We start from the raw sequence: 12807 nt of genomic DNA on the forward strand, positions 1-12807 counted from the left end.
TCACCAGAAACAATTAAAAGTCGTCATTGTAATTTTAATTCTATGGCTTTTATTTTATAAAATTTTAATACTTTAATATTATTTAAAAATATTATAATCAAAAACAACGTGTTAACGTAGAAGTATATTATTAATAAAATCGGATAATTTTTCCTTTAGATCAACAATATGTCATATAAAATGAAAAAAAAACCTCAAAATATAAATTTCAAACTCTTACTGTACTACTAGAAAGGGGTTTGATCATAATTGTCCAATTCAACAATAAGGCAAAACAATACAGTTTTAATTTTTATTCAAAACTACTAATTGAGATCAGTAATTTATAAATATAAATATTGTATTAATATAGTACAATTGACGTATTAAAAAAAATTATACGATAATCAATGTAATATTATATATTTAAAATAATGAATTAATAATTATGAAAGCCCGTGGTATAATAAATTAAAATCAAACGTCCTTAAACATAGGCCAGAATAAACGTTACAATATTGTTATAATATAGTGATGAAATAAAGATTACTTATGAACGAAAAATGATTTATGAAACCAATAATAATATGTACTCCTCAACCTAACCTTCCAACGTTACGGTGGTGAGAGAAAGAAAAGCAATTATTGAAGCGAACGAACGATAATATTGAACTACAGTAATGGCCTTCAAAACGCACACACACACCCTCCTAATGACGTTCGATTTAAAATTATAATTTCGTTCGTCGTAAATTATTTGTCTGAGAACGTTCGTCATCGGTGCTAAATATAAAAATAAATGTCAGGGCATCCCGCGGCAAGAAAATACAAAATCGTTCGACAACAACACGACATTATTATATAATAAACGGCATAAATGTGGGTCATTGCACCGTGGTCGGAGTAATAAAACTCGTAAACGACATTACGCGGGCAACTCTTATCGGGTTCGAAAACCCCGTGGCCAACGTGTGGCGTCGGGTGAGAAAAATACGCGTCGGAACGTTCGCGTATGGTGAGAAAACCGCAAAAGTCAAAAAGATCGCGTTCGGAGGTATCGAAAACGATAATAGTATTGCGGTAACGCAGAAAACGGTTCGACTGGACAACACTCGTCGCCGCCGTCTGGCTACCGAAAGAGACGCGCCAACAATAATATTTATACGACCGATCGAAATCACTGGTGTTCGCATCGATCGCCGGAGAGTGCTGTGCACGCGATCAGGGAGTCATCTCGGCGGTGGCTGATTGCTACCATCGCTGTACAAATATAGTACGTTAAAGCGTAACAATATAATATATATTTTATATTATACGAGAGGCCCCCTTAACCTCGAAAAAAACGATAACGACGATTACGCCACCGGTTACCTGTGTGCGGTGCGCACACGCGCGCGCACGCAAGCCGAAAACCTAATTATTATCGATCGAAATTAGATATCATATTATATATATTATAAAAATAACAATGTACGTTAATCGGACGTCTGACGATACGATTTCATAACGCTAACGCACACGGCCGCTCGTTAATAATAATATAATATATAATATTATATTATCTTTACGATCGTCGACACGTGGGGGCCGATTACGCGAAAGTTCGCGTCCGAAACAGAGACGGGACGAGCCGGACGTGCGGGCGGGAGAGAGAGAGAGATAAGAACGTAAAAACGCTAAAACCGTTCGGCTTACGGGGGACGCGTGGCGGCAGATCGAAACGGGGGGGTGGCGATGAAAATAATAAATCGAAAAAAACTCACCCCGAGATGTTGGAACTGTTGTGGTGTATGACGTTGGAACCGCCGCCGCCGCTGTGATAGACGCCGTGATGGTTTTGCGATGACTGCAAGTGTTGCGAGATCTGTTGATCCGCGGCCGCGGACGACGGCGTGTACGAGTGGTCGGCGACGTGCGGCTGCTGCTGGCACACGACGGTGGGCGATCCGCAGCCGCCCTGCTGTTGTTGGTCGTCGTGCAAGTGGCCCTGCAACGGTGACGCGCTGCCCGAGTCGCTGTGCAGCGAGGCGACGAGATGCGCGAAAGGGTTTTCCTGTTGTCCGGGTCCCGCGACGCCGTCGGACCGGGCCAGATGCAAGTCGAGGAGTTCGCCTTTGGCGGCGGCCGCGGCCACCACCACTTCCTCGTCGTAACCTCCGGCCGAGCTGCCGGGGCTGGAGGCGCAGTGTTGGTCCTGCTGCTGCTGCTGCTGCTGGAGCTGCACGGACAACTGTTGCTGGTGTTCCTGGTGGAAGTACTCGTCGGCGTACACGTGCTGGACCCGGTCGAGCGGTTCCTGCTTGAGCACGATGTGTTCGAACTTGGTGTGTTGTTGTTGTTGCTGCTGCTGCTGCTGCTGGTACGCCGCCTGTTGTTGGTACTCGTAAAAATCTTCGTCTTCGTCGCGCTGCTGCTGCTGCTGTTGCTGGTGTAACTGTTGTTGACCGCCGGCGATCAATACTTGCGGGAAAATCGATGCCATCAGGTCACGGCCGGTGCCGTACTTGGCCTGTTGATAGGTCTGGGCCACTAACATGTCGTAGCGGCTGTTGGGCGACGGTCCGCTGCTGTTACTGTTGTTAACGTTGACACCGGTCGTCGATGTCGTCGTACTGGTCGAACTCGTGCTCGCGTGTAGCTGTGGCGGACTGTCGTGTTGCTGGTGTTGGTGCTGGTGATGGTGTTGATGATAGTTCATATCATCACGGCGTACGTACACGTTGCCGGTCGGCCGTTCGTCTGCCGTCCCGTGAACCGGTTGTTGCTGTAAACGGTCGACGGCGGCGGGCTCCTCCTCCTCCGACCCGAACGACGTCCTACCGACCGGCGCACCATCTACCGCCGGCGACCCGTAGCCGATGCTGGGCGTGCCCGCGCTCCCGCCGCCATTTTCTTCGTCCGCCGCCGCCGCCGCCGCCGCGGTCACCACATCGGTCGCGCCGCCGTCGCAACGCTGTTGCTGCTGTGAAGCTGCCGCCGCGGTCGTCGTGGCCGCCGCCGCCGCCGCCGCCGCCGGCGACGACGACGACGACTCATCGCTCGCGTCCTCAGCAGTGGCGACTACGGTCGTCGTCACGGCGTCGCCGCGACGGCTGTTCAGCTCGTCGATGGTGTCCGCTGCCGCCCTGTCTTCCTCGGCGGACGTGTCGAACTCGCCGACGCAATCGCTCCTTCCGTCGCCGACCACCACATGATGCTGCAGGTGGTGGTGGTGGAGCTGATGCTGGTTGAGTTGTTCCGACGATGATTCCGCCGCTACTACGGCCGATAAGCCTAAACGAAATAAACAAATAAATTTTATAGTTCGCTCGACTTCGTAGAATTCTGTACACGTATATAGGAGGTGTAAGTGACATGTCAAACCGTTCTCGAGTTTTGTCACGCACGTTACACATAGTTATAATGTAGGTACCCATAGTTAGTAACGATTTTAAACTTTCAGCCTAAAATAGAGGGTGAGGGTACGTTTTTTTTTTCAGGAAAATTATCGTTTATAATTTTAGTACATTGTAGATTATATAAATAACACCATAGATAAGAGTTGATATATCAAAATAACGAACTTTATCTATGGATTTTGGACACACGAACTATTTATTATAAATAACAAGTAGGTATAAGAAGTGTACCTATAATATAAATAAACAATATATACAATTTCCAAAAAAGTGATTGGTGGGGGAGGGTGGTATTAAAGTAGGTTAGGTAGTGTTTCAGGCGCTGTACATACTGAGCCCCTGAACGAGAAAAAAATAATGTACCTACTAATTGAGTCTGAGGTTAAGAAACTAATAGTATACGAATTGAGCCCGAGGATTATTTTGAGTAAAATATGAAATCAATTTTTATAAAAACACTTATACTAGTATAATGGTATTTTAAAATATCACATCTTATGGGCCACGAGAGGCTCAGACCCCTCTGGCCCCCTCTTTAAATTCGCCACTGTTTACCAATATAAAAAATGTTATACTATCATCAATGTGTAATGTATATATATATATATATATAGATATATATATATTTTTTTAATTTAAAAATAAAACATTTTGAAAATATACCTACTATTAAAATGTTTTTATAAAAATCTTTAACAATAATCAAAAAATATTTTGTCAATTATAAAAAGTACAACCAGCGTATAATATGTAAATACGAGTGTCTTTTAATTTAATAGCAATGAGCAATAAATAATAATTTTATTACAAGTCATGCATAATGTGAATATCTGTGCGGTACAGTGGTCGATTATAACACAATAGTTATAATTTATAATATTTTATAAAAATAAAAAGATAGGTAAATGCATTTATTTTTATTCCTTATTTGCTGTTTTTCACAAAAGAATATTTTTAAGGTCAATAACACAACTATAAACGTGCGATACACTGAGCAATTTAAAATATTAACATTCATTAATTCATTCATATACCTAATCTTTTTACTATATTAGACTTCACCGTATTCCAATATCATACGAAATTTAAAAGAATTATAAAAAAGAATAACAATTATATTTTATTTTATGCGCCACTAAAATATTTATTTATCTCATACTCTTCGAAAGAAATTTAAGTTACGCATATTAACTGCATAGTAGGTATAGTTAAAAACGTTCTGATCTACAACAAAATTAAACAAAAGTATATTTTTAATTTTTTGTACAAAATTATATTAGATACATGATGTGCTATATAAAAACGCGTACCTACATTACAGCGTAGTAAAAACCTGCAAGTTCTAATATTAAAATCTAATAATCACTCATTAGTCATTATTATACTATTGATACTGTTTTTTTGTGGACCGATTATTATAATAAATTATGGATAAATGATAGTTATTTAAAATAACCAATTCAACTGATGTTAGCAAAAAAAAAACTTTCTATAGTCTACAGCTAGTAGAAAGTTATTTTAATTATAATAATAAAATCGTCCGATTTTAGACTTTTATAATTATTAAGTATAAAAACATTAAAAACGTAGATACATATAAAATTTATTTTACTAATTTTATAATTTTATCAATAATAAATTATGATAATTACTCATTGCTATAGGTGAATAAGTAATTATAGTAACCACACTCTATCATTTGTAAAATATACAACCTTTTAAAATTATAATATAAGAATTATACGCACTACTCAATTTAAACAATATTATGTGTATTATATAGTTCAACACATGGAGTGGCGTGTATAAAAACTGAGAGATAGATTTCTCTAGACTTTTTTACTGTATGAAAAAGTGAAAATGATTTTATAAAACATACCGACACATATATTATTATATATAATATATTAATTGAAATTACCATATCTTTTAGAAATTTCGGTGTGTTCGATTATGGCTCAGTGTTAATTCATAAATAGCAATTAAAATTTAAAACTATAGGGATATTAATACAACTAAATTATTTGCTATTATGCATACTATTCACTAATATATTTACTATATACCTACTATACTATCATTGTGCGTTGTACATTATACAGTATAATAAATAGGTTAGGTACCCATGGTATTACAATTTAATACATTTAAATAATTATAAGCTTTATAGTGTATTACGTGTTTACAATTTTAATGATATAGAACTTGAGGCCCATAAGTATGATATCATCAGTTATTATTAAGACTACACAATGCAATTAAGTGTAGTTAATATTATTATATCTTATAAGTACACTAAAATAAATGTATTTTATATACCTATAAAGTTTTATAAATAGATTTACTTAAGTTTATCAAAATATAAAAGACCTGGTTAGTTAACAAATACATTTTATATAAACAAGTATTGTGACAAGCTATAACTTTTATATATTAACAACTAATTGATCAAGTTATCGATGATAAAAATTAAAATAAAAACTAAAATAAAAAAATAACTTAATTAATTAAAAATATTTTAAGCTTTAAATATCAATCCTATATCTAAATTGCAAAATTTTTTAAATTAATATTATGTTACTTAAATAAAGCTACGAAAGTTCTTATATATTATGTATAAACGTATACAATGAAATATAATTTTGTATTATCTATACAACATTTTATAATAAATATGCTGATAACATTAATGAAACATACTACTACAGTGAAACAAATACTAATATAGGTACACAATCAATATAGTTTAGACCCAATAACTTTATTTGTCATTTACTATTTTGTGGATAATATTAGTTATCAATTTATCATAAGTATATATAAAAAAATATTAAAAATAATTAACACTAAAATGGTTGAAAATTTGTTTAAAAAAGTATTTCTATGTTTGTAATATTACAATAATATCATATACCATAATACCATATAACTATAAGTACGTACACTACATATTATGTAGGTATATATATAGGCTATATAATAAAAACTCTAAGTAAAAAACTGACAAGTACTGACGTACTGATGCAATATTAACACTCTAATATATGCATACTTATATTACTTATAAACAATACACATTAAAACATTTATAATAAAAATTCTCAAATAATGAAATATGTATAATTATAGGTTAGGTTTATATTTAACATTTTAACTGGGTGTCTTTCATAACTGCTCACTTTCAAAAACAACCGCCGATTTAACTTTTATTTAAGCCCAGATTTTGAAATAGATTAGTTAAGATTTTATTTCAATATTTTTGGCTAATAGTTAGTCCCAGACTTAAAATTATAAAATGTGAAACGGATTACCATTAAGTTATAAACAAAAATATCAGATAATTTATATTTCAAACTATTCAACGCTTAGAATAAAAATCAGATAACCAACCAATATTTCATTTATGGGTACTTCGGGTTCGATGATAAACAATCAAGAACAAAAAATTAAATACGATTTTCATCTGGGTATCGAATTCGAACATCTCCAATATGAATAATCTCGAATAAAACTTTACCCAATATGATAACCTTTTTTAATATGGGACTAAGCGTCAGAGAGGTCAAATTATTAATACTGTAGGTCAATATAATATGATAAGGGCGTATATTTACAATTCGTTGAGGGAGGTCTAACAGTGAGGATGGCCAATTCAGCCCCCATCAATACTAGAGTCAAATTACAACATTAAACTAAAATTCAGATGTATCGATATTTATGGGTAATATAATGTTCGTTTGTTTATGAGAAGTATTCAAATTTGTACTATCCATTCGTTTAGTTGAATATTTGATAATAATCGATATTAGTAGATATCTAGATATTAGATACTGCAATATTTCATTTGACATTATTTTAGAAGCAATATAATATATACTTCTAAGTTACAATAGTGTCTTTGGGGACAATTTGTTTACCAGCGTTATAAAAGTGAAGAAAAAAACTAAGCCAAAATTAACCCTACGCAAACAAAGGGTTCCCATGGTTTTTATTTACAGTATGCCTCGTAGTATAATGGAAACAGGACCTCAGGTGTGAATCAATAGCCGGTTTGTTTAGGCCTATACTCTCTCACGCCAGTACGCACGGACACACTTAACCGATTTTCACTTTTCGACACATATACAACAAAAAATACGAAAATCACTTAAACCCGTATACTGAGGTTCCTGTCCTACCCCGCTTGTCTACGAACTTCCTTCGTTTATAATGTAGGCTGCTGGTCGGTAAAGGAATCCAACAGTGACTTTTTATCGCGAATTTCTCGCAGGAAGTGTCCGGTCCAGTGGTCACAAAGAAAAAGATAACGAAGTCGACACTTGTTTCCCCTTTAATTGATAAATAAAATGAACTCCATGGGAAACTACACGCTGATATAAAATATAAACATAATTTTAAAAAACGCATTTTATTAAAGACTTAGTTATTATTATAGTATTCAAAATTTCGTAACTATACAATTACAATTTACAATATACTCGTTTGTGATGTTGACCGATACAGACTGCATTATCGATAATCGATTGACTCCTCTCAGTTTCATACAACGAAAAAAGGATATAATATACACCACGCTCTAACACAGAGATAATAGGACAATAGGTAGGTTGGTCATATAGTCTATATAGGTACTATGATACCAATATAATAATATAATGCCCATAAATCAAATTATGTATAAAATATGTAGAAATACGTATTAAAATCCGATTATAGCAGATAATAATATGAGGAAATAAAATATAAAATATAATGAAAAATATTATATTAGTTTGTAGGTCGTAATGTCGCACACATGTTTACATAGACACCGCACACTGCCTACGTCTATTGTGCAGCAAATTCGTGCCAACAACAATACTTTGTACACAACGAATAATCGGTCGTGGGGTAATATCCTTTATATCAATTTTAAAGTACATTTAATGTGATCCCAATATAATTGTCGGTCAATTTCAAAAATGACAAATTGTAAGCGGCATATTAGTGTAGCTGGTCAGCACGGAATGGATTAGAATATAAGGCTCTGGTCGTATTTTATCGTTTCGGCTCTTCGAATAACATTAAACAAAATAATATTGTAATACATTGAAAATGATTAATGGTTTTATTGATCCCGTTATTGTTATTTTTACGAACAGCATATTACAATTAATTTGTCGATTATACGTGAATATTGTAATAAGAGACAAATTTGTGAATGTCTTATTAAATATATGACGGAGAAAGTTAGGTTTTATCGTGATCGAATTTGTTCCTAATTGTATTAATAATAAATTTTAAATAACTCTGAACACGTAGCTTAACTATAAATTGCCAATAATATTTTCTAAATATCTCAAGTACCTACCTATACAGTATACACATAATAGTAAGGTAGACTATAACCCAAAAAAATAATCGTAAATTCAACTCTTATATGACGTATGTGCCTAAGTAATAAGTAACAACTAATAAATATAATAATAAAAAAACCAACTGAATTTTTTTCATGTTGCGCCACTGATAAGTAATAATATATTAGTATTAATTTTAAGTAAAAATTATGTTTAAATGATACAATTATATTTCACTAATAAAAATAATTAGAAATAATTTAAAATCTTAAGCAAATAAAAAAAATATTAATTATTAATTTAATTTAAAAAGATTAAGTAGAAAAATTAAAGTATATAGACACCAAAATAACCTATAAAAATGTTTAGTTTTCAAAATTGAAAATTAAAATTACTTCAATTCTAATTATATTGAATACTAAATATTTAAAAAAAAAAATAATTCCTTCTTTAATAGTAATTACTAGCTAATCTAAAATTTAATAAACAATTTTTAATTAGATATAATAGATATATTATTAAAATATTTATTATTCATAGAAATAAAAATTAATGCAATAATAAACATAGTCATAAACAATTTTTATATTAATTTTTCTTCATTGTCATAATAATAATTGTAGTAAAATATTGTACATTAAACTATTGAAACTGTACGAATTACTTCTTTTGTGATACTTTGATCCCTATGGTCAATTGTAGGCCTCAGACTAATAACTTAAAGGCTATTAAAACTAAATAATAATACCTATGTCCTATATATTTTGAACTAATTTTAACTGGGTAAATCAAACAATATAAGATATTTAAGTATAATCGTTTATTCTTAATGAGACCAAATGCTTAACAAATATGTAGGTATATACATATATTTAATAAATCAGTACTATAGAAAATAATTTAAATAATTAAATAAAGATTCAAAACGTTTAAAAATAACATCTTAAAAATTTTGTTATTAAACCTGTGTGTCAAATAAATTACTATTTAGTATGTATTTATTTTTATTTTCTCAAATTTTCAAAAAGTACCTAAATAATTTTAATACGTTTAAAATTGAATGTGACGTAATTAGAGCAATATACTTTTACATCACTATTAAAAATCGATATAGCCTAAGCTATAAAAAAATTTCATATCATTGAGTAACGTTAGCCAGAGTTATGAAGCCGTCACGGGAAATGCAAATTTCAATTGCGTTAATTAGACCTCTTCAACATCATCGGGGTAGTTATTTTAAGCTAAACCAGATCCTAAACATGCTAACTATATCTAATTGCAATTTTCGATGACATCCAGGTCTGTTTTTCGAGCATGTGCCATTCCCTGGAGACCATCATTCCGACAACCAGATTTCGTGGCACACGCTATGATCGTTTGTCATCCTATAACAGATTGTTGAGCGATGGATAGAAAGAAAGAGAGAGAGAGAGAAAAAAAGAAAGGAAAAAACCAAAAACAAGTGAAAAAAAAGAAAAAAATGCAACATGTGTCCGTTTGTATGTTTTGTATAATATTAACGCCCACCATAGTCGTTTGTGCACGTGGAGTCCTTGGGAAATACTGCTAAACGATGTACACACTACACACACTGTTTTGTTTTACTATTCCTTTGGACCCACATACAAAATACAGAAACAAATCCAATGTTAGTCTTTTAAACGAAATGACGAATAAAACTAAAAGATTAAAAAAACAAACTTGACTTTCTAATATTTAAATATATTATCGTTACAACTTTGATAACAATACAATACTAAGTGCTAATAGACTAATTCATTAGGTGCATATGGTATAAAACCCATATTATTATATTATAAATTATAATGTAAAGTCTTAATATAATATAGGAGTAAACTCATTACTTCTAAATATAATAAATTAAAATACAATTAGAAAGACATTTTTATTTTAATTTTGATAACAAACCATTTTAAATATAGTATTTGTATATGTAACTGCGTATTTAATAATTATGTTACTATTTTCAATTTTTAATTAGGTACATACTACTATACATTATATTACAATGTGATAAAACAAAAACACATTTTTGCTCAATAAGCACTACTCACGATTCAGATTCAGATATGTAAACTTAATCAAAAAATGAATATTCTTAACAACATAAAATTGGTAATTTATTTGTTGGTGAAACAATAAATATTAAATTTAAAATTAACAATCATATGTAATACTATTATAAAAATGTTTACATGTTATTTATTTTATATAAAATATGGCATTAGCGAAAATATCAAAAAAAAAATATACATTTATATTTGTATACAAATCATGTATACACTATACATGTAGGTATAATACATGTATTACCCTTTCGGCTTTGGTTTGGAATTATATTTAGTGATTTATGATTATGATGGGTGTATTTTGTATAATTTTAAAATTATTATATACTAAGTATCAACTTTAGAGTTTAGATCGAAGTAAAAATAAATCTGTTTAAAACCAATGAAAAAAAAACTATCAAGTATATAATCGATCTGTTATATACTGCAATAGGTGTCGAGAGTACCTCATCATTAAATAGATCACTGCATAGATTTTAATTTATTGATAATTATTGTATAGAATGAAAAATGATTATGAGCAGAGGTAGTCTATAGTGTTTTGGTAACAAAACAATTTTTATTTTAATCATAATATAAAAAAGTTAACAAATATTCGTATCCTTTCCCCATAATTGTTTTAAATGTACTGGAAAATATCTACTTTTGTTCTATCAAAATACAAATCAGAAATTTAATTTGCTATTAAAAACCTTTATATAAAAGTTGATGATCAGAGCAATTTTTCTATTACAAATTATGTCATCAGACATAAAAATTAAAAAAAATTAAAACATAACCATCATTGTTAAATTAATACATTAATTTTTCTGCTTAGAGTCTAAAATTTAAAAAAATTAAATTACATGTAATAATTGCCTAATTCAAAATGTAACCTTTTAAAATGTCTATAGGTATCTTATTCTCCATATTAAATTCTTATGAAATTGTGTTTATATAATTACTGGGGTATTGTTACTTAATCTTTTGTAAACTATTAATGAATATTATATATTATACATTTGTATATATATTATATACTACTATAGATAACCCATTCAACCTTTCAAGTATTTCTTAGAAGTATAAACTTATTCATTTGTATTTATCACAGATCACAATTGATTTTTTCTGCCATTATAACGACAAATATCTCACATTTTAAAGACTCAAGGTATACTTATTGTCAATTTTTATTAAAAATCTTTTTATAATTTTTTTTTACAAAAGCGCTTAAAATTGCATGATATTCAAAATTATCTAAATAATTTAATAGGTGTCTTGATAGGGCTAAACATTAATTGTACCAACTAATAACTGTTTAATATACCAGAGCACAGAGTATTATAGAATACTTAAAATAATATGTAACTATCATTGTTGTACTTAAACTACCAGCTTATTATTTCTAATATCTTATATCTATAAAATAAAGAAAAGATTCAGTTTCTGTTCTGGTTAGGTTGTAATATTATATAAAATAAAAAGTAACAAAAAATTTTTTTTAATAAATTAGATTGCTTTAAATAAAAATAAAAATTACTAATATTCTAATTTAGTATACATTCCAATATTAACCAAGAATTTTTAGTTGATCGTATTTTTTACTTGCCATAGTGAAATTAAAATCGTATACTAAGAGTGCTAATTTGACAACAATTTTTATTTTTTTTGTCAATTTACACGTACGACCTTCACTGGAAACTATTGTTTTTATATACGTCTTATCATTAAGAAAACCTGTTGAAGTTTCAGCCAAAAATTTATCGTTTACCATGTACCCACGTAATATTTTAAACATCATTAAACTAAAAAAAATATTATCTGCATAAATCGAATTAATATTATATTATAATGCAAATTCGCTACATAATATTAGTATATTACTGTGCTATAAAATAATTTTTTCCCTACTATTCCTCTTCCACCTATCGGTCGTAGACGGTAAAAAAATTGTTGGGCTACCGTTTCTAGTTGCACGACAAGTAGGTACACACGTTTAGGAATGCGACAGTTGACCTTGGT

At 31.3% G+C, this 12807-nt stretch overlaps 1 protein-coding gene across 3 annotated transcripts in view; it reads right to left on the reverse strand.

Annotated features, from left to right (window-relative positions):
• LOC114127162 (box A-binding factor-like) overlaps positions 1–12807 on the reverse strand; it is a 42073-nt gene that overhangs the window by 15283 nt on the left and 13983 nt on the right. For all 3 annotated transcript variants that reach the window (XR_007603556.1, XM_050198615.1, XM_050198614.1), the window contains exon 2: positions 1743–3252. Coding sequence is in view for 2 of the 3 variants with exons in the window: in XM_050198615.1 (XP_050054572.1) it covers positions 1743–3252 (1510 nt within the window). In the remaining variant the exon portion in view is untranslated. The remainder of the gene's footprint in view (positions 1–1742; positions 3253–12807) is intronic.

The sequence above is a fragment of the Aphis gossypii genome, chromosome 1, assembly GCF_020184175.1.
Source record: "Aphis gossypii isolate Hap1 chromosome 1, ASM2018417v2, whole genome shotgun sequence".
Classification (NCBI taxonomy): domain Eukaryota; kingdom Metazoa; phylum Arthropoda; class Insecta; order Hemiptera; family Aphididae; genus Aphis; species Aphis gossypii.